The sequence below is a fragment of the Apis laboriosa genome, unplaced genomic scaffold (genome assembly GCF_014066325.1).
Source record: "Apis laboriosa isolate Shangri-la unplaced genomic scaffold, ASM1406632v1 scaffold68_cov148, whole genome shotgun sequence".
Classification (NCBI taxonomy): Eukaryota; Metazoa; Arthropoda; class Insecta; order Hymenoptera; family Apidae; genus Apis; species Apis laboriosa.
Window position 1 is genome coordinate 5728960 of NW_025224135.1, and position 21915 is coordinate 5750874.

The 21915-nt window shown below is 26.4% G+C and overlaps 1 protein-coding gene across 3 annotated transcripts in view; it reads right to left on the minus strand.

The window, feature by feature from the left end:
- The window catches only part of LOC122718649 (mediator of RNA polymerase II transcription subunit 13), a 26476-nt gene continuing 4561 nt past the window's right edge, over positions 1-21915 (minus strand). The window contains exons 2-17 of one of the 3 annotated variants that reach the window (XM_043943867.1): positions 14736-15069; positions 12178-12346; positions 11902-12047; positions 11316-11745; positions 9896-10036; positions 8109-8676; positions 7829-8035; positions 6034-7746; positions 5622-5967; positions 5049-5344; positions 4649-4840; positions 4171-4482; positions 3497-3835; positions 2661-2945; positions 1984-2255; positions 1-1642 (exon numbers count right to left, since the gene is read on the minus strand). In XM_043943867.1, coding sequence (XP_043799802.1) covers positions 1510-1642; positions 1984-2255; positions 2661-2945; positions 3497-3835; positions 4171-4482; positions 4649-4840; positions 5049-5344; positions 5622-5967; positions 6034-7746; positions 7829-8035; positions 8109-8676; positions 9896-10036; positions 11316-11745; positions 11902-12047; positions 12178-12346; positions 14736-15069 — 5883 coding nt within the window. In that variant the 3' untranslated portion in view covers positions 1-1509. Of the gene's footprint in view, positions 1643-1983; positions 2256-2660; positions 2946-3496; positions 3836-4170; positions 4516-4648; positions 4841-5048; positions 5345-5621; positions 5968-6033; positions 7747-7828; positions 8036-8108; positions 8677-9895; positions 10037-11315; positions 11746-11901; positions 12048-12177; positions 12347-14735; positions 15070-21915 lie in introns of all 3 variants that reach the window. The other 2 variants (XM_043943866.1, XM_043943868.1) reach the window with 2 other exon arrangements.

A 21915-nucleotide genomic window follows, 5' to 3' on the forward strand; every position in this document is an offset into this window, starting at 1 on the left:
TGTATTTCGTAATATTAATATAATAATGGTAATGGTAATAATAATAATAATAATTAATAATAATAATCCCAATAATGATGTTCTACCCAGATAATAAATACTATAGATACAGTGTGAGTGTGGTGTGTGAGTAAATTAACCAATTAACTTTATAAGGGGGAGAGGATTAGGGATTGCTATGTACAAGTCATATTTGTACTATGCGACTGACGCAATTAGCCACCATCGGCTTCCATTCAGACGCGCCCTGTATTCTCTTCTCTTGTCTTTTTATTTATTTCTTATATATCTTTTTCGCTTTGTTTGCGCGCTCATTTATTTGTTTATGAAATCATTTTTTTTTCCTAAATTTCAGGGAACAAACCTCTCTGTGCCCTTCTTTCATTTTCTTTTATTCTTGCTCTTTTTTCGCTCATTTTCAATTATCTAATATCTCGGCGATGTTTCTCACTTCATAAATTATTTAAAAACAATATTTTACACTATTAATGTATGTATAATATATAGAGGTCACCTAATTTGAATAAAATTTGTCAAACAGCATCGAAAAATTGCGCTAATGGGTCCAGGAAACATGATAACAGTGACCCAGTGCCGCGCGAGCATAATATAATATAATATATGTATAATTGTCGTACTTATCTCACACCAGGGGCTTGTACGAGGCATTTTATTTGTAAAAAAGAAGTATCGCCTCCCTTTCCGTTCTTCTTTTTTTCATTTATATCATCTATATAAAATTAAAAAACAACGTAATATTATTTATATTACTTCGTCGTTATTAATAATAAAAGCTTTGTACAAAATTCAATTTACAATTAAAAACGTTTTGGTTATGTAATTTTCTAGAGATTCTGATTTGTAATTGAACTATCTACCGACAGAGAGGCAATTGTTTAACTTCTTATGGCGCGTTCTCTTTTGTTTCCTCTTTTTTCCATTTATACACGCGCACTCGTTCTCTCTTCTTTCCTCTCTTTCACACTTTCTTTTATTCACTCTTTCATTCTCTTACAAGTTCATTCGTTCTATCAATCTCTCGCACACATAAAATTTTACCTTCCATTCATTAGATTCCATTTGGTATATGGCAATATACGGTCATCATAATATTTCGTGTTATCTTATTTTCGTTTGTCGCGATTATTGAAAAACATAAAATACATTCTATTTATTTTTTTTTTTGGATATCGAATTACACGAATAGAAAAATGTTAAAAAGAATTACTGTGCATTGATAATCATCAAGTTTACGCTACAATCACGATGTATTATCGCATTAATTTAAAAAAGAATCGAGTACAAAAAAAAGTCGGTTTCGCATTGGAGGTTCGACTAATGGTCGAAAGATCGTTCTTCCAGTTATCCAGAAGAATCTCAAAGTCTCTAAAAAACAGTTGAAGACGGACGTAGGAAACCAGTTGCTCTCGTAAAGCCCCAAGTGACGGTATGGTAAAGAAGTGCATGAAAGAGGTGCACATACTGCACTACGAAGGGAGAGGGTGTGGGTCAGACGAGAGCTGCTGCTGCATGGTAGAGCTGCATGAGCGCTTGTACGTGCACTGGCAAGCAGGATAGACGATCTTTCGTATTCGCATCCACTGCGAGCCATGATAGGGCATTATATCCCTCCAATACATATCTGAAATATATTAGTAATAATAATTAGCAAATATATTATCAAAAATTTAGCAAATACATAGATTATTAATATACGAATGTATGATATTTTAAACTAAATTTTAATATATATATATATATATATATATATCATAAATTGTAAATTACTAAATTAAGTATTAAATAAAATTTTAAAATACTATAGTAAAATTTTTTAATTTAATTTAAAATATATCACTCTTTTTGATGTAATTAAAAGTCATTTTCAGAATATTTAAATTACTAGTCATAATAATATTTCTAATAAAAATTTTAAATAATTAAAAGAAAAAATATATAATTAATGAAAACAATAATATTAACCTGAGCACATCGGTGGTATACTGTGAATCTAATGGATGAGCAGTGAGTGCACTTTGTTGTTGTAACAGATCATCACTATTCTGCTGAATTGCTGGACTATGCAAATGTAAGGCATTCTTTAAAAATACTGGGCAAACTCCTTCAAGATGGGGACAAGCTGACCAAAACCATGGTGGCATTCGTCCAGTTGGTGCAGTAGATACCAGATAACCAAGAGCAAGAGGTTGTTGTAATAGCGTTCCTACTTCTTCTGCTTGTTCAGCAACTGCAACCTATCAAATATGAATTAATTTTTTTTCTTAATTTTATATAAATAATAATTATGATAATTAAAACATTTATTTTGTTATATTTAATTCAATTAAAATTTTAGTTAAAGTATTAGTAAAAATCTTATTATTTTATTTAATTTTTTTATGATAAAATTATTTTTTAATATAATATAATAATAAAATAAAAATATAATAATAAATAAAATTATTAAAATTCATATAATATAATTTAATATAATATGATATAATATAAATAAAAAATTATGTAATATTCAATAATATTCGTAAGTATAATTATATTTACTAACATCAAGAGTTAAAATAGAAATGAATTGAATCTTTTAAACTATATTTAATTTTAGAAATTTAAATAAAAATTTGAATTTGAATAATATATTAACTTACTCTTGGTGTGTTACTACATGGAAATGGACTACCAGGTCCATCATGATTGCCTAAACCTGAACCACCACCGTCTCCACCCATTGGAGATCCCTCAGGACGATGTGGACTACCTCCAGGACTTTGCCCTCCACCAGCACCAGCTTCTGGCCATACATTGAAAATATCGTTGAAATCTCCCATGCCTTCCATACCTTCTGGCATATCATCATTTAGTGCAGAAAATAGTTCATCATCTCCTAATTCTGGTCCATTAATATGCTGCTCTTGAAATGCAGTCTGTGATGACTATAGCAAAAAAATTATTCTTAGATATTTAAAAATTATAGATATTGAATAAAAGAGAATTTTATTGAAATTTTATTAAAAATAATTTTTAATAAATATATTAATTTTTAAAAATATATTTATTTTTTAATTTATAAAAACAAATTTTACTTTTTCTAAATATAGTTATATTCAATATATTAATTTATATAGGAATGTACAGATAAGATGCAGAATATATTTTATTATTTTTATTTATTAAATATATTTTAGAATTATATAGAATATAATTTCCAAAGAAGGATAAATTGAAAATAAAGTTTTTTTTTAAGTAAAGAATTTCATAAAAGAATTAATATATAAATAATATATAAATAAAAGAATTTTATTATTAAATTAATAAAATAATTAATGTTTTGAAAAAAATATGTTTTCTTTTAATAAAAAAAAATTGTAATTCTATATATTTTCTTTTAATGAATATTCAAATGATTTTTGTTAATGAATTTTTCAAATGGTTTTTGTTAAATGTTTTATTTATATTTTGAAATAAAATTTAAACAAAAAGTTACCTGTGTGGTAGCAGATGTAGGAAAGACGAGAATATGAGTGCATGTAACATCTTGTGGTGTAGACAATTGGCAGTTTACCGATGCTTGACTAAATCTTTCATCAGGTGTAAACTGATCAGCCATAAGCCTGAGAGTTGAATCTGGTTCAAGGGAGACTAAACAGGCGCTGAGCACACAAGGTGCTGCTGACGGATATAAAAGGCTGCATTGGCCACATATTTCTTTAAGATGTTTAGAGGCTTTAAGAAGCGCTTTTCTCGATAATAACCAACTCCAACCTTTTAATTCACCATGTCCAATACGGCCTACACGACCTACTACTAATCTCCAAGGTTGTACCTAAATGAATGAATGTAGAAGTATTTATTTTAATAAAATATTTATAATTATTTAAATATTAAATATAATAATTTATTATTGCTATTTTTTATTTTTATCATTAATTATATTTTGATTATTTTTTTGATATTTTAAAATAATTGAATATTAATATTAAATTTTATTTTTGTATTAAATAAATTTATTACTTTTTAAATATATCTAAAAATATTTGTATAACTTTTTCATTAAACTTATTGACTAGATTTATATAATCATAAGCGTTTTATGAACACAAAATAAGAATTAAATATAAAAAATTCATTTAATTTTTTTATGTTTTATAAATTACTTACACCTTGAGACATTACACTCAATATAAAATCCATCAATTTTTGTAATCCAATTCGTCTGGCTGAGGCGCGTTTTCTTCTTTTCCTATTGGGTATATCAATATTGATAGTAGCTGTTTCGAATATTTCGCCACGATCATCGGTTGCAACCGCAAGTAGCCAAGATTGATCTTCGCTTAGGCAGTAACTGAGGTACAAAACTGCACACTCTTCTGGTCCAGCAATGCCAAAAGACTCCGGTGCTTCACTTTTCGCCCGTAGAGGAGCCAAGACGTAGGCTGGTGAGTATAACCGGTACGGGGCTCTGTTTCGTTCCTGATGTATAGTTGCAAGAGTATTACTATAAGACTGAAAATGATCGAGTCATGGCCTGTTTATCTTTTACTATTTTTATCATTTTAATAGGCACACGGGCAACACAATTGATTTATTTTAAAAAATTGATACAATTAAACACAAGAGATAAAAAATAGGATCTTACATCTTTACTTTTAAGAAAAAGATCTGCTGCCGCAGCAGTACCGAATCCAGTAAGACTTTTTACTGTGGAATTATGATTTAATAATCGACGACCTTGTAGAAATACATTTAATGCTAAAGCTCTCATCTCATCCTGTATCTTACGCCTTTCTCTAGCTCGTCCTAACTCCATTATACTTTCCAAAGATATTATCTGAAGAAAACATAAATTACAAATTAATTATTTACAATTAGTTATTTACAATTATATGCAACGCATCCTTACATATTAAAATATAAGATATATATATTCGATTAAATACTGATCTTTTGATATATAAATCTAATTTTTATTTGTTTTTTATCTTTTTTTAAATTGATCAAATTATTTAAATATAAGAAAAATTATAATTTAATCTCACCTGAACATTTATATTAGATCTAATGTTTTCAGGCATGCTATTAATTGCTGTCGAATATGCACGTAACAAAGCTAAAATAGCAAGTCTTCGACGATCAGGATCTTCAGGACCTCCCAATGAGAAAGGTTCTATTAAATAAACAACTATAGCTGGAGGCTCAACTTCCTCTTCATCTGGACCCGATGTGGTATTAGTGTGTACTGTGGCAGTTTGTGAAGTTGGTGTTGTATTACCGGTATTAGAATTAGTATTTGTTGTGTTTGACGATGGGGTTTCACTTCTAGGATTTTCTCCTTCTAAAAATTTACAAATTTTATATAATTTTTTTATAAATAAATACATTAAACTTTAGTAATATATTTCAATTAAAAAAAAAAAGTTTAATGGCATTATTCATATATAAAGGATGTTAATATATTTATGGAGATTTTTATATCTTTATAATTTTGTATACTAACTTTTGTATTTGTTTTGATCTCTAGAATCATTCTTTAAAAATATATTTCAATAAATATATATGCGATATATTGTGCAATGAAATTCAAAATGATCAAGAAAAATATTAAAACATACCAATAGATTCAGGTTTACTTGACATTACATCGGGCGTAGCTGGCATTGTATCAGTAACGGGAATAGTTGTTTGTGGTTGCTGTTGCTGTTGTTGCTTATTAGATTGCGAATCTCCGGGATCTAATAAACTTCGATCTTGAATAACTTGTGTTAAATATGGAGCTAATCGATGATTACAGACTTGGGCATATAATCTTAACAATTCTCCTAATTGGTTCTCTCCTAAAAGTTTAAACCAATCGTCTATTGGTTGTTTGATTTGTTTTTGTACAGATGATTTTCCAACTCGAAGAATACCATCACGCAATGCTTTTGAAATAGGTGTATGCCTTCCTAACCGACAAATCTGATAAAAAATTACAATTTTATAATCTAAAATAAAAATATGTTATATAAAAACCTATTTACTTACTTCATATGTAGTTGATAATTCACGGAAAAATGATTTTACTTTATTAACAACACAATCGCTATCAGGTGCTACCACTACATAGGCAACATCTCTCGGTCCAGCATATGGTTCCAATAGCAATTTTTCCCAGTAACTTAAAGCATAAGGTGACAAAGATAGCCAATCTCGATCATATCCAACAACTAGTGCAGGTATTGGTTGAGGTTCACAACGATCATCTGTTCCACGACCAGCTAAGCGATGAAATTGTCTCCAAGTTAAAGGACCTGCGACAGTATATGGTGCTTCCCACATTCGAGTGGTACATTTTTTTTGTACTGCATCTTGTAATAATGGTTGTAAAGCTCTCATCATTCGCACAATATCACCACTGCATTGAGGACCTTTTGCTCTAAGAAACACCCATCGATGCACTCCAATTATACGATTAGTCCTTTCATTGTGCGTACCGTTAATTTTACCCTGATCAAGAGCTGCTAGCGAAACTTCGTTTCCATCATTAAACTCCAACATATTTACGGTAGGCGTGAGCATTGGATAACTCTTCATTGTAGCGTAGATTCTCGATGCTCTGTAAAGACTACTTGCAGAACTCTGTATGATCAGGCACTGTTCTCTAAGCAATTCTAACACACTAGGTGGTATCACATCTAAACCTTCTGATGGTTTACCCCCTCCACAGGCTACAGCAACCAAAGACGCTTTTTTCTTTTCCGCTGGATCTTCTGCAATACCAGTGATTTCCATTTCATCTTCATAGAACAAACCAGCTTGATGAGCCAATCGCCGATTTACAACTGCACTAAAACCACAACTACACCTGATCTGATCATCATCTTGAAACAGAGCTCCACTTGACCATGAGTGTGTAAGATACACACCAGCATCTGCACCTTTAATATTACCAACAACTTTTGGACCTGCATTGCACACGCAAAGACTGCAACTGTCGAAATTATGATCACGAAAGATATTAAGCACAGTGTCACCTAAAAGGATATTCACTATGAGAGAGTTCGATTCTGGTGCACGAGTAGGACCTGGTGTATCCGCCTCGATGCTATTCAAATTTTTGTTTAGATACGATGAAGTAGTAGATGTGGCAGGACTCGGTTGATCATATGGTGGCGGTGGTGGTCTTCCGGAAATAGTTGCTGAGCGATATGGTGCTCCCAATGGTGCTGGACTTGGAGGACAAGGTTGTTGTTGGACTGAACCAGGTCTAGTTGGTGGAAGTGGTTTATCTGGATTGTTGGAAGTAGGATTGCACTGCCAAGAAGGTCTATATACGCAGTGCGATGGCAGTGTAACAGGAGGTAATGATTGGCTGGGCAGATTTGTAAGTGGAGCATATTTGGAAGAACCAACCATCTTACAGATGGGCGCAGGTTTGAACACGTAAGACCAATCATCGATAGGCTCTTCTTGAGGAGATCCCATGTTCGGATATATATCAGGCAGATGCCTAAGTGGTCGTTGAGGTACAGAAAGTTCCGTCTGGTCCATTAAAGAGTCATTCAATTGACAAGGAGAAGCAACTGGATTATGCTCTAAGGATGGTGGTGTTGGAAACATTTTGGAAAGTTCTTCTGGTCGTAACACACCTACTCCTCTATTACTATGTCTGTTATTGGCATCTACTCTGGTTTCTTCATGAAGTCCACCAGATCTATTTGATTCTGGTGGAGTTTGTACTTGAAGCTGGTTCAAATTCTACAAGAAGTATTAAGTAATTTATTTTAATTATAAAAATTATTAAATAATAAAAAGTAAAAAAAGAAAAATCAAAACTTACAGTTTCGTCACTGGAAGTATCTGGATCAGAATTATCAAAAATTTGGTCTAAATCTTTGTAAGACGCTTGAAGACCTTCGCTAGTAAATAAGGATCCTGGTTTAGAAGGATCATCTCTTTGCCGTCGAAGTCCATCAACGCTTGTACCGTTTTCTTCACCTGCTGCATCAAACTCATACGGATCTGTTCTTCTTCCAATACAATCTCCCTATTGAGCATTAATAGATATAATTTATAATTTATAGTATAATAATATTACATAACTGGAAAAAATCACTTACAACATTGACATTTGGTTCTTGTTTAATTTCTATTTTGGGTGTTTGAGATTGAGGAATTTGAGAATTCATTGGTGGATATAATGTGTTATTCCGCACATTAATTGGACTGTTATTAGATTCCTTAAAACGTTTTACAGGATGATTGAGCCATGCTTCTTGTATTGAATAATCATAGAGACAACGTAACGACTGTTCATTTTCTAAATAAATCTCCTCACATTCTCTAGAAACTAGGACTGGTCGTTTTAATGTTGGTCCAGGAGCTGGACTATGTACTTGATTATTGCATGCAGAGGAAGTTGATTTGGGGCCTTGAGAAGGAGTTAGCGGTGGGGCAGTGTTTGCATGACTTGGTGGTGGTTGAGGGCTGAGTGTAGGCATTGTCGGTTCTGCTGGTGGAATCGATGCTGGCTCGGAATGTGGAGTTGGAAGAGGTGAAGGTGCAGGAGATCCTGGTGAGCCAACAGATGGAACTGGTAAACAATCTCCTCCTGTTGGTGGTCCTCTTGAATAAGAAGGAGGTCCGCCTGGTGGTGTACTTGGCGCTTCTGTTCTGTTCAATACAGACCTATTCCAATTAAGGAATATAATCATAAATTAAGATTCTTTTAAAAAATAAATGTTATATAGAGATTAATAATATATTTAATATTTTAGATTTAATGATTTATAAATAATATTGACAAAAACTGATTCATGCGAAATAAAAAATGATGATTTTTTAAAATAAATATTTATATGAACAAAATTTTATAATGAAATTATAATCATTCCATTAAAAATTATTGTAAAAAAATAAACTTAATATATTTGTCTATTAAAACTTGTCTATTAAAATTGTTACAAATATATTTTTAAATGTAATCAAAAATAAAATTATAAATTCAATTACAATATTAATATAATAAATATAGCAAGAGAAATATAATAAATACAAAAATCATGCTGAAGTTGTGAACAATACTGCAAAGCATTCTTTAACAACAACATACATGCAAAGCATCCTTTAATAATTACCCGAAATAAAAAAAGCAAAATTTCAAAAAGAAAGAAAAAGAAAAACAAAACATAAATATTTAAATAATATTTTATAAGAATATGTATTTTTCTCTATTAAATTATTGTAATATTTTATGCAATATTAAAAGTGAAAATTAATTGTATAATAATATATGAAATAAATAAAAAAATTAATTTTATTCAAGAGAAATATATTTATGTAAGGTTTTTAGTTTTATAATATACCTCAGTACTATTTATATTATAACATCATATACAATATATATTGATTTACCAATTTTGCATGAATATACTTACTATAATATTTATAAGCATATATAGCTTTCATTTAAAGTATATATAAAATATATATATTAAATGTATATATACAAAATGTGTATATTATTTTTCTTTAATAATATTAAAGATAAGATTTGTACTAAATAATATCTTGTATGTTATTTATTATAATATATAATTATAATAAATGATTTTTTTTGTTTACACTTTATCATAATTAATATTTATAATTCTTTCAGAAATGAGACTTCCCACATACAAAATGAAAACATTATATAATAATATTGATTAATGCATTATTCGTGCAATTAGGTTTAGTTACTCCTGATTAAATAAGTAGCGGAGCTTTCATAAGCAATGTGAATTAAAAAATGACGTTATGGTATTATAACGATCAAACGATATTTGCATTATTGCGGTGATTAATTAAGATATGAAAAAAAAAAAAAAATGATTTTCTCATTGATATCGGGGCAGAAATTACCCACCTGGGGGCATTAGTAGGGACAGAGGGACAAGCATCCCACTGGGTGGTAGAGCGTCGATGAAACGGTACGACCCTCCGTCCACCTTTATCCCTCTGAACCTGAGAGAAGGCCAGGCTCTTCCAACCCCCGGGGGTGGCAGACCTGCAACCGATGTATTTAATATCTTGTTTTTTATATTTCTATTTGTATTATTTATTGGACAGCAATATATGGAGCAAAAATAAATACAGTAATGTCTTGCATTCTGATTGGTATTTTGTTCTCCAAATTGACCATTGCTATCATTGTCATTTCTTAGTCATATCTTTGTGAACAAAACTATTAAATAAATCTTTTAATGGACCTATCTAACTAAAACATAAATAATACTGTCTCACTTTATCCTTTATTCATTCCTGATACAAACTTTCCTTACACGTTATCCAGTTTTAATTCCAACCTGTAGTCAAAATGCAAAGTATTACTGTAACTTAATATCAATTTTAATTATTTTTACAATTTTTCAAACCTACATCTGATGTAATAATATATATAATATTTTTTTTTTAGAATTTTTTAAAAATATGCATATTTTTTACTTTAAAATTATGAGACTTTTAATTATTTATTTAAAATACAAAGAAAATAAATAAAATCTTAGCAATGATAGTATTTTTAGCCTCACATTTATTATTTTATAGTATTTATAATTTTTTATTTTAATATTTAATATTTTGATTTCTATTTATTATTATTCAGTTTTATTATAGCATAGATTTTATAATTTAAAAAAAGTAAAAAATTTATAATATTCTTTATTAAACTTTTTGATATAGGATAGTTTTGTTGTCATAAAGAATACTAATTTAAAGAAATAATTGCATTTTAGCCATTCTCAAGAACTAAATTTACATGCATATATTGCAGCAGCCATTAAAAAAATTATTATCTATATTGTAATATTTTAAATAATCTACATTTTATAAATTGTGCTAAAACATGCAGACAGAATCAATAACAACATTACGAACATTATATATTTTAAATATTATCAGATAAACATAGAATGCAGTCAAAAGAAGTATATGTTTATTGCTACATGTAATAAATATGCAAAGAAAATAATAGTCAAAAATCTAACAATAATTTCATAAATGCATTCTTTACATATACTTTTATATAATATTAGAAATTGAATAAAAGTTATTATTATTATTATTACTATTACCGCATTGTAATTTTTAATTATATTGTATCGATATAACACAAAACGATTAAATTTTAATACTATTTAATAAAATTTTTGAGATAAACATTTTTTGAATGAAATTTTTAAAAAATTTTTAATTTCTTAAATTACAAATAAAATTATGAAATATAGTAATTTTACAATGCAGTAAAATTTAAATTCATAAAATAAAAAATCATGAAAATTACTTACTTTGAACAGATACAGGAAGACTTTTGTGTTGGATCGATAAAGGTCCAGGTTCCAAGTTCTGTGGAAGATTCTGTTTTGGAAGCAGAAATTGGTGAGCTCAAAGTACATTCTGCCCATACACGTTCTGGTAATTCTGTAGCTGCTTGTAATTCCTGCTGACTCAAGAGAGGATGTTCACAACTAGTAGGACTACTTGGTGGAGAAAGAGGAGTATCAGGTGGACTATCATCCATATCTGTGACCAGGACATAACAAGAAGGATAACGCATGCGGACACCACCAACAAGTACTTCTACTAGAGGTGGAAGTCCTGCTTCTATGTTACTGCTATTGATTGGATAAAAGTGTTTCCATTCTTCAAGAAGTTGACTATCTATACGTCCCACTGGACCAATTAATGTGCCTGCTAGTCCGTAAGGAGCTAGAATCACTGTAATAGAATTAGTAAATATATCAAATAATTATATATATCTAATCATAATTTATATTAATTCTTAAAAAAATTAAATTAAATATATATATACAAAATATAATTTATACTAATTATATATTAATTATATTGAGTTGAGTAATTTATTATATATACCTTTAACACCAGATTGGGAAGTTTGAGTACGTTGTAAGCAAGTCCTTGTAAGATGTCGCACAGCAGGATGCTGCCTGACATCCACACTTGCACATACAGTGCTTTCTCCATGCACAAAGAATGCAAATGAGAATGACAAGTGACTACTGTAATGAATAATAAAATTATTTAAATTAAATTTTATAAGGAAGTTAATATTTAATTATTTCATAATAGTAGCAGATTATTCATTTTAATATAATAAAAAATATTACTAATAATAATATAAGAACATACCTACTGCAACGGTGTTTTTCGAATCCATCATAAGGTTGTACAAACCACTTTCCTAGGCGAACAAAATCACGAGATAATAAGCACCGTTCAATCAAGTTATGCAAAGCTTTGAAAAGAAGTGACCGGCACTCGTATGATAATCCGCTTTCCCAAGAACCTTGCTCACTTTCTGTAATAATAATAAGTGTTTATATTAAAAAACAATTAATTTATTATAATGTAATAATTCTTATTATTTTATATAATATTTAAAGATTTATAATTTTAATACAATTGATATATATCGATTGTTGAATATCTTACATAACAATTAAAAAATATTATTAAATATTTTTATATGCTATTTCTTATAATAATTACATATTTATATATAATTAAGATTCTTAAAAAAATTAAATTAAATATATAATTCATCGCAATTTTTTTTTTCGTAGATAGCGAAATTTTGTTTTAGAAACAAATATGTTTTGTTATTTTTCTGTGATCTACTTTCCTCTATGATCTACAATTCTTACTGGCGGAAAGAAACGACTGATTCCACTGTGAAAGTAATGCAATTCGTGTATAAAATTACAGCGAGTCACGTCGACACTGGGCAATTCATGGAAGACAAAAGAGAGTTGACCAAGAAAATAAAATTCTAGAATTTTATGTTGATAAACTAAAATCAAATTGTTCCCTTTTTATACTTGTATTTTTATTTTTATATGATAAATCTAATATTTCGCGTTTTAACATATTTTTACTTTACTCGTGAAATAGTAATGAACTTTACGCTTTATGAACATCAATTCTGCAAATGTGATTGTGAAGGTATATTCTCTTTCACTTTCTAAAACGAATTAAAATTATAATAATAATAATATAAATTACGTATCATCTTGAAATATAATTTTTATGCAAATTATAAGATAATCTTTATCTTAAAATCTTTACAAATTTAAAATATTGTTTAAAATTGTAAAGAATAAAAATAATATAAATAAAAAAATAGTTATAAAAATTATTCTAATTTTAAGAATTGTATATATTTTACATTATATTCAATATTAATCAATAAAATTATAATTGTTTTTAACTAATTAATTAAATGAAATAATTTTATTGTTAATTTTTAAAACAAATTTTTTTCAAATTTTACTTTCTCATATTTTTTTAAGAAGATTTTTGTTAAGAAGATATTTGTTAATTATTGAGAATATATTTTTTTCTATCTATGTTTATCAATGATTCATTCAAATCTTTAATACAACATATACGTTTTCTGAAGTTTTTTGGTCCATGATACTCAAAGATTGGATTCATCCAAGACTAACGGTTTATCAGTTCGTTCCGCAATTGGTGTACTTCTTGCGATATACAATAATGGAACCTTGCGTTGCATCGCACTGAGTTGCAGACAAGTACATGGTTCAGCGACCCTATGCAGAGAAACACGGTCTAGCCAACATTACCGCTTCGCTCGCTTTGCACACCTTCTTTCTTCGAAACAAAAGCATACGGGATTTCCTACAATAATGTCCACTACAATTTGCGATGTACTATTTTTGAAGTACAATTGTTTTTCATAAAACTATTTAATCACTATTTTATTTTCCGTAACAAATATATTTATATTTTTTCATTTTTTGAATTGAATCTCTAATATTGAATCTTAGAATAATTTAAAAATAAATACATATATAAAGAATACATATGAATACATATATAAAAAAAAACACATATTAATATTCTTGAGATTAATATTAATTAGAAATAGAACAAAGATATTTTTTCACTTTGTTTCATGATGAATATTCATTATTTTTAAGCAATATTTTTTCATTAAATCTTAAAATAATAAAATTTTATCTATTAAAAATAAATGTTTTCTATTTTTTTTTTGATATTTTATTTTGATTTGAAAATTCTTTCTTTTTATGTTTTACTATTATGAAATCATATCAATGTTATATCTTTTAACACAATCTGATCAAAAATTAGATGGACATAGAATTATATAGTCATTTAGACATACTTTTGTTGTATAAATTTATTTTTTATTAGAATTTTTAATTATAGATTTCAATCTGCTTTAATAAAGAAAATTTAATAAAGAAAATAGAAATATCTATGTTTTTCTTACGAATAAATCCGATTTAATCCATATTAGTTATTCATACCATATTGACGAAATTTTTGATCACATTATTTGATCACACGAATATATTTTACCACAATATATTGCAATAATTCCAGAAAATTCTTGAAATTGCAGTTCTTCATTATATATCAGAAGATATACAATCTAACAAAGAATATTTAAAATACGAAATTTGGTTATGCCATTTAATATTGAATCATTAAAGAGTAAAATATTAAATTATATTCTCAATTTTAGCTAATATTATTGTGAAAAAAATATTGTTTTTAAAATTTATTAATATCTTGTTTTATTATTAATTATTTATATATATAAAGTCTATCCGATGGAAAGATAAACATCCAATTCCTGTGTCTATTGAGAATCGAAGTGATCCATAGGAGAGTATATAATACACAGGAGCTTCATTACTCACCGCACGCGATGAGTTCCGGTGACACGAGACCAGAGAGATCAGGTTCCTCGCCATACCAGAAAATCCAGAGTTCCTTGGCGGCGGTAAGGGAGAGGGGTGGCGGTGCGGGCGAGGGTGCGATGCCCAGGTCGAAGATGCCAGCTCCGGTTGCCGAGGCGGTTGCCGGGCCGGAGGTGGCCGGCGTAGCGGCAACCCGCCGCCACACGCAGAGAATGTCACCCGCGAGGCACCGCGAGAAGCTCGACAACACCGGGTCCTCGAGGGGAGTACCCCCGAAATCGCCGGCTACTTCGCCCCACACGAGCTTCTTCCATTTGATACCGCAGAGGTCCGTCTACCAATGAAACGATAATAAAATCATCTGTTAGTTATCTTTAAAATTTCAACTATTTTTTTTGTATATAAAATTTATCTTATATATCTCATTACAGATCATTTTGATTATATTCGATTTTTTAAATTGATTTTATGAATTTTTTTGGATATATTTGTTTGCAATAACAATAATGAAAGTTATATTCAATATAAATTGAATAAGATGTTTTAATTATAAATTTTAATAAAAAAAGAATGCATGAGATGAATATCATAAGTGTTTTCATATTGTATCGATCAATGTTATGTTCAAGTTATACATCAAATTATACTATTATTTATTGATGAAGTGAATATATTTGCTAATTAAAAAATTAAAATTATTGATTTATTAAAATATAATCTAATTACGAAAAAGAAATATCTTTTTTTTATTGCGTCGAACATTGAACAAAAATGGATTTTGAGATTGACATTTTTATATCATTAATTGTTTTATATTGAATATTATATTTATATTTTATAATGAAATTTATTAAATCAAATAAATATTTATAGTGAAAAATATATTTTAAATTAATATTTTTGATTATAAATTAGAATAATTAAAATATCGTTATCACTAGATATTAACAATTATTATTTATATATTAACAATAATTAAATATGAAATTCATATGAATAATATGACGCTTGCGCAAACTTCCCCAATTAGCGAAGATAAATTAGAGATTATAGGGAATATATCGGAACATTGGTTGACTGTTGAGAAAGGTCGGTCCTTGAACTTTCGCCGCATTCTATTTCCATTTGTCACGCAACGTAACAAATCGTTGATTTAACCGTGAACAATAAGATTCTCCTTTAATGTATACATATAAGTACATATCGAATATGAATTTAAAAATATATTGCAAATATATAATAAACATATAATAAACATAATAATAAACAAATAATAATAATGAAATTATACCAAAATCATCTATTAAAGGATATTAGATAAAAAATGAAAAACGATGAATAAAACATAAATATTCATATAAATATTCATAGTCAAATGTATAACTTTCTATATTAAGTTTGTATTAAATTTTCCGAAAATATTAATGAACTTGTATTGTCTGATAAAAATAAAAAAAATGATAAATAATACATTAGTTAACATTTAATTATATTTAAGGTCGATATTTAAAATAAAATGTCTTATCATTGGTAGTCAGAATTCATTCACCCTAATCCGATAACTAATATACCTGATTCATACACTTTTTATTGACATATATATGATTACATATATATGATTAGTTAATGTTTTTGTAAATTACTGATATTCAATTTACACAGTTAATTATATACATTTACATTAAATATATTATTATAATTGGCGTGGCACGTATTTATAAATTAATTACATTCAATAATACAACAACGAAAATAATTATATAAGTGTTTTACATATAAAATTATTTTATATTGAAACAATTTTATATATTTATTATATAATTTCATTTAAAATTTATATATTTAAAATTTATTATAATTTAAATATATTAAATATATTGTAAGTAACATTTTCTTTTTATTTCAAGTATTAGAAATTATTAAATGGATTAATATTAATATTATTATAATTGTTAAAATACACAATTAACATATTTAAAAGAATACAATTTATAAATCTTTTGTATATTTTATTAATTATTATTTAAAAGTCTTAATTGGATATTATATTTTGGCAAAATTTAATTTATTTAAAAATTTTAGATTGTTTTAGATTGTTATTATTTATTTAGTAATTTTTTGTCATCGTTTGATATATCAACACGAAACGAAAAAGAATTTCTTACAAAATCTTTTCATTACTTAGTACAATGTATCTTCATAAATCGTGACGATCGTAAACATATCTTTTTATCGTGGCGCCACAACGAACTGATAAAGGCACGCGCAGTCGCAAGCAGGTCGCGCGCTTCTCAACCAATCAAATGCGCGCCTTTTCTTACGTCATATTGTCAGCTGACATAATCGGAATAATTTAAATAAGAGGAAACTTATTTTAAATAAGATAAGATATTTTAATAAGATATAAATTTAATAATTGTTTTAATTATTTCTCATTAATATTGTGTATTAATTAGTTTTATAAAAATTAGTTTTTATTTTATATTTAAAATTGTAAATTTTTTTATTATATATACAAATCAAACATAATTTCACAAACACTAATTAAAAAATTTATGGATATTAATAATTTAGATTTCTTGAATAAATATAGTTATATACGTATATGATATTAAACATATAAGAAATGTATGTTTATAATTGTAAATGAAGGAATAATACATCAAATATTAAAAAAATTATTCTTATGAAATATATTAAAAAAAATAATCAAATTTTTCATTTTAATAATAGTATTAATATCTTGCATTGACATTTATTTTTTATCGATATTAAGTATAGTATTAAATTAATTTTAATATTAATTTAAATACTTTAATATATTTTATAACAACATAAATATAATAATGATATAAATAATATTTCCTTATAATAGATATAATTCTATTATGTTTTAAAGAAAAAATATTAAAAAAAGATCGATTCAGAAATTAAGAGCGCGCAGTGGCGCCTATCGTGTCGACGCAACGAAATAATCGGTAAGCAAAGGTGCCCATCGTAACGCTACGGGGCTGTCAAGCTTACTGATCAATACAAGCAAGGCGACGTGCAAGGCCGCCCGCGTGGATTCAACTCGCGAGTCTGCCACATTCCCTCGTTCCATTCTGCCATACGCGCCTCTATTCGTATTCCTTTTCTCCCACGGTATCATTTCACAGTCTCTTTCCCTCTTTTCCCTTTTTGATTTTTTTTTTTACTTTAAAAAAAAAATTTTTTTTTAATTATTTTAATTTTTTTTTAATTATCTTATTAGAATTTGTTTGAATCTAAAATAAATAATTATATTTATTTAAAAAAAATTTTTTTAAAAGAATTAGTCTAATTTTTCTTTGTTAAATAATAAATAATAAATTTTTAAAATAATATATAATATTAATAATAGTCTATTTAAATTTATATTAATATTATATTATTTATATTAATTCAATATATTTAAAAGTGAAATGTTTATGTATTAAAATTTTAATAATTTTTATATTTTTATAGAATCTTTATAGATTTGATAAACTATATAATTAATTTTCTAATAATTTTAAAAAAATTGAAATTTTGTATAAGATTTTAAATATTTACGTTTGAAAATGATATCTAAATGAATAAAAATGAAATTTATCTTTCAAAAAGATAAAAATGATTTTAAATAATTCTCATCTTTTATTGTTAAGTAATCTAAAAATTGGTTTAAAAATGATCTTATATCAAAGATATTTTAATATTTTGTTGTATCATCAAAATATCTTTATCATTGATAATTTATATTTGACTTTTATTTAATTCGTTAAAATATTAAAAACAACATATGGAACGATAGAACAATCATGGACAATTTACTGATACAACCTTCGTCGATTATAATTTCCAATGGATTGCAATCCACGTATTTCGAGTCAAAAATACACAGTAGCATATCGAATTATTGATCGTGTGGTGAGAGAAATAATGCCGAATATCAATGAAGATATAGAAGAAACTATACAATCTCATTTTTATAGCAACAGAGAATGTTTTGGTGCGCATAGAATGCAGCTACAGCTGTAAATTCCCATTTACTGCCCTCCTTATACGCTTGCCGTTAAAGCAGCACGAACATTACATTCACGTGCGTAACGAAGCGGAATTCTCTTGCGTACAAGCCACTCGAAAGTGGATAGAGTATACGCCTCTACGATGCCACTGACGTTCGTCTTTCTTTTTCCTATGAAATTGTACTTCCTGCGTCAATTCTTCCAATTTTATTTGAATCTTATTATTTTAAAAATTCTTTTTTTTACAATAAAACAGTATTACTATTTTAATAATGATATATACAATTATTTTTTTAATATTTCAATTTTTTAAAATTGTAAATAATATTTATTAATTAAAATTTTAACTAAATGAAATTTGAATATGAGGATTTATAAATATTATTCGAAAGTATTCGTTACTAGTTTTTTTAAATAAAAAAATTTTTTAAAATATAGAAATATTAATTTTTTAAATAAAGTATTATTTAAGAATAATTTTTTATCGATATTTTATACTTATTTTAGAAATTTAGAAATTTTTTTTGGATATTGAGTTTGATTGTGAATATCATCAAAGATAATATTAAATATATATTCATTATTATATACATTATGATTTATGGTTATCAATTATTCATTATAATTTTTTCAATTAGAATAAAGATTTACAAGTTTTTAAAGTTAATTAAAGTTAAATAAAGTTAATTAAAGAATCTGTCTTTTTGAAATTCTATAATAATTCTAAAAGTTTATATCTTCTTATATATATAGAATAAATAAAGAAAATCTAAAAAAAAGAAAAAAAAATAGAATTTCATTGTTTAAACGAGATTTTTTATAAATATTCAATGTACAATTAAAATTGTAAATGTTATTTAAAAAAGTTATTCATAATTGTACGTAGAATCATTTACCTTAATATAAATATCTAATATAAAACATAATATTAAAGAATCTTTAACAATGAATGTAATAGTATATTCAATATATATTTCAATTAGTAAAATATGATTGCAAATTCAGCATCTTACAGCAAAATAAAAAAAAATCAATTCAACAATTTTTCAGAAAAATCTTTAAAATAATATTATATAATATATTATATAGCATAAAAAAATGCAAACTTATTTTTATCTTACTATTTGTAGCAAAAATTATCAAGTATTTTCAATCAATTACTAATTATCAATTTTATTAAAACTAAAGCAATAATGATTTTTTTAATTTTCATTATAGAATATTTCATTATAGAAATATAATTCATTATAGAATTCATTATAGAATATTTTATATATGACTAATTCGTGTGTTATTATAAAATATATTTTGATAAGAAGTAGACAAAATATATATATTATGTACTAGAATAATTGACTTTATTATATGTACAAAAAAAAAAAATTATTTATTAATCAAACAAAATGTAAAAATAAAATAAAACATGTTTAAGATTATATTATATATTCTTATTATTAAAAGAATTAATTATTTTAATTATGTTTCTTTATAAAAAATTATATATTCCATTATTTAAATTTAAACAATACATTTCTATATTAAAAATATGAGATTTCTTTCATTGAGATTCTATGTATTTTTCTTACGATTTTTCCACGATTTAATATTTTCTATTTTTTCTACTTTTTTATTATTTTTTTTTCATTTGTTATTTACAATTTTCATATATTTATTTATTGGTAAATGGCAAATTAATTATCAATTTTGAAATAAATAATATAAATGAATAGTATCTAGGAATTTATATTAAACTTAAATATATCTAAATTAATTAAATACAATATTATGTTGTAATTTAAAATTTTTTTAAATCGTATTTTAAATATTTAACTTGTTTTTTATTACAAAAAAATCGATATCGATAAATATCATAATTTAATATTGATTTGTTTTATAATACAAGTCTGTTTTTAAAATTAGTATGTAGAAAGTCTGTTAAATATTTAATTAAACTTGTATCAAGCAATTAAGCAAGTTTTATACTATCAATCGCACAAAAGACTATCCTTGTTATTTTTCTTTCGTTCATTTTTCTAGCATAATTCTTTAAAAGAATTCTTTTAAAAGAATTAAAAATATGTATAATTTGATTTCTTTTTCTATTTCTACATTTTTTTATTCATTTTAAATACAGTTTATTATTTTGAATTTAATTTAATAATATATGTAAAAAATATAATTTAATACTATGAATTTCGAGATCAATAAATTCATCATTCATTATTTTATATTATTTAGATTATGACATGACTTATAAATAATTATTTAAAAATTTAAAAAAATGGACAAAATGTTTGTAATTTATAATGAACATAAATCAAAAATTAATCAAATGCAGTACTTCAATTATATTTAACTGTTCATTTACATTCCTTTTATTTTGCATATTCTGAATAAAATCAGATGAGAAAAAATGTTCACGTTCAAAAAAGAATTAGAGAGTCACTGGATATTCTTTATTTCAGTGTTTCCCAACTTGTGACCTCTGAGAAAAAGCCAAGTGATTTTTAGGAGATTATAATAATTATTTATTTACTATTATTTATATAGAAAATTTTATAAAAATTTTCAGCATTTATTTATTTCAATATAGTTATCTGATAATAAATTATATTATAATAGTGATAGTAAATACTAAAAAAAATATTAAAAATTTATCACGATTATATATTAATAAATAATTAAATATTTCATATTTGCTACAATAGATTTCCAATATTTATTTTATCTTATTTATATAATTTACTTTTATATAATTTTGAGAAAAGATAGGAATGACAGATTATTTGACAATTATTATAACAACTATTATAACAAAGGAGTATATTCCAAAAATGTTGGGAAACACTGCTCTATTATATATCAGTCCGTTCTGGTGATTTCTCGAGCGAGATACGCGAGGCACGCGGCTTCTTCGTCGACGAAGTCACTCGGCTAGATTATGCTGAAACTGGTGCTCCGTGGAGAGAAACAGGAGAAGCCGAAGGGGGCTTGACCAGCCTAGGTGAAAGCCTTGCACCGCGAGGACGTCACGTGTTAAGACTACAAGAGAGTTTACACATCGCCCGATTTTGAGCTCGCTACTTTTGTTTCGTGCTGACCTCGGAATACCGTTTTTTTTCTCTTATTTTTTGAGCCCTCATTTTTAAATGAAT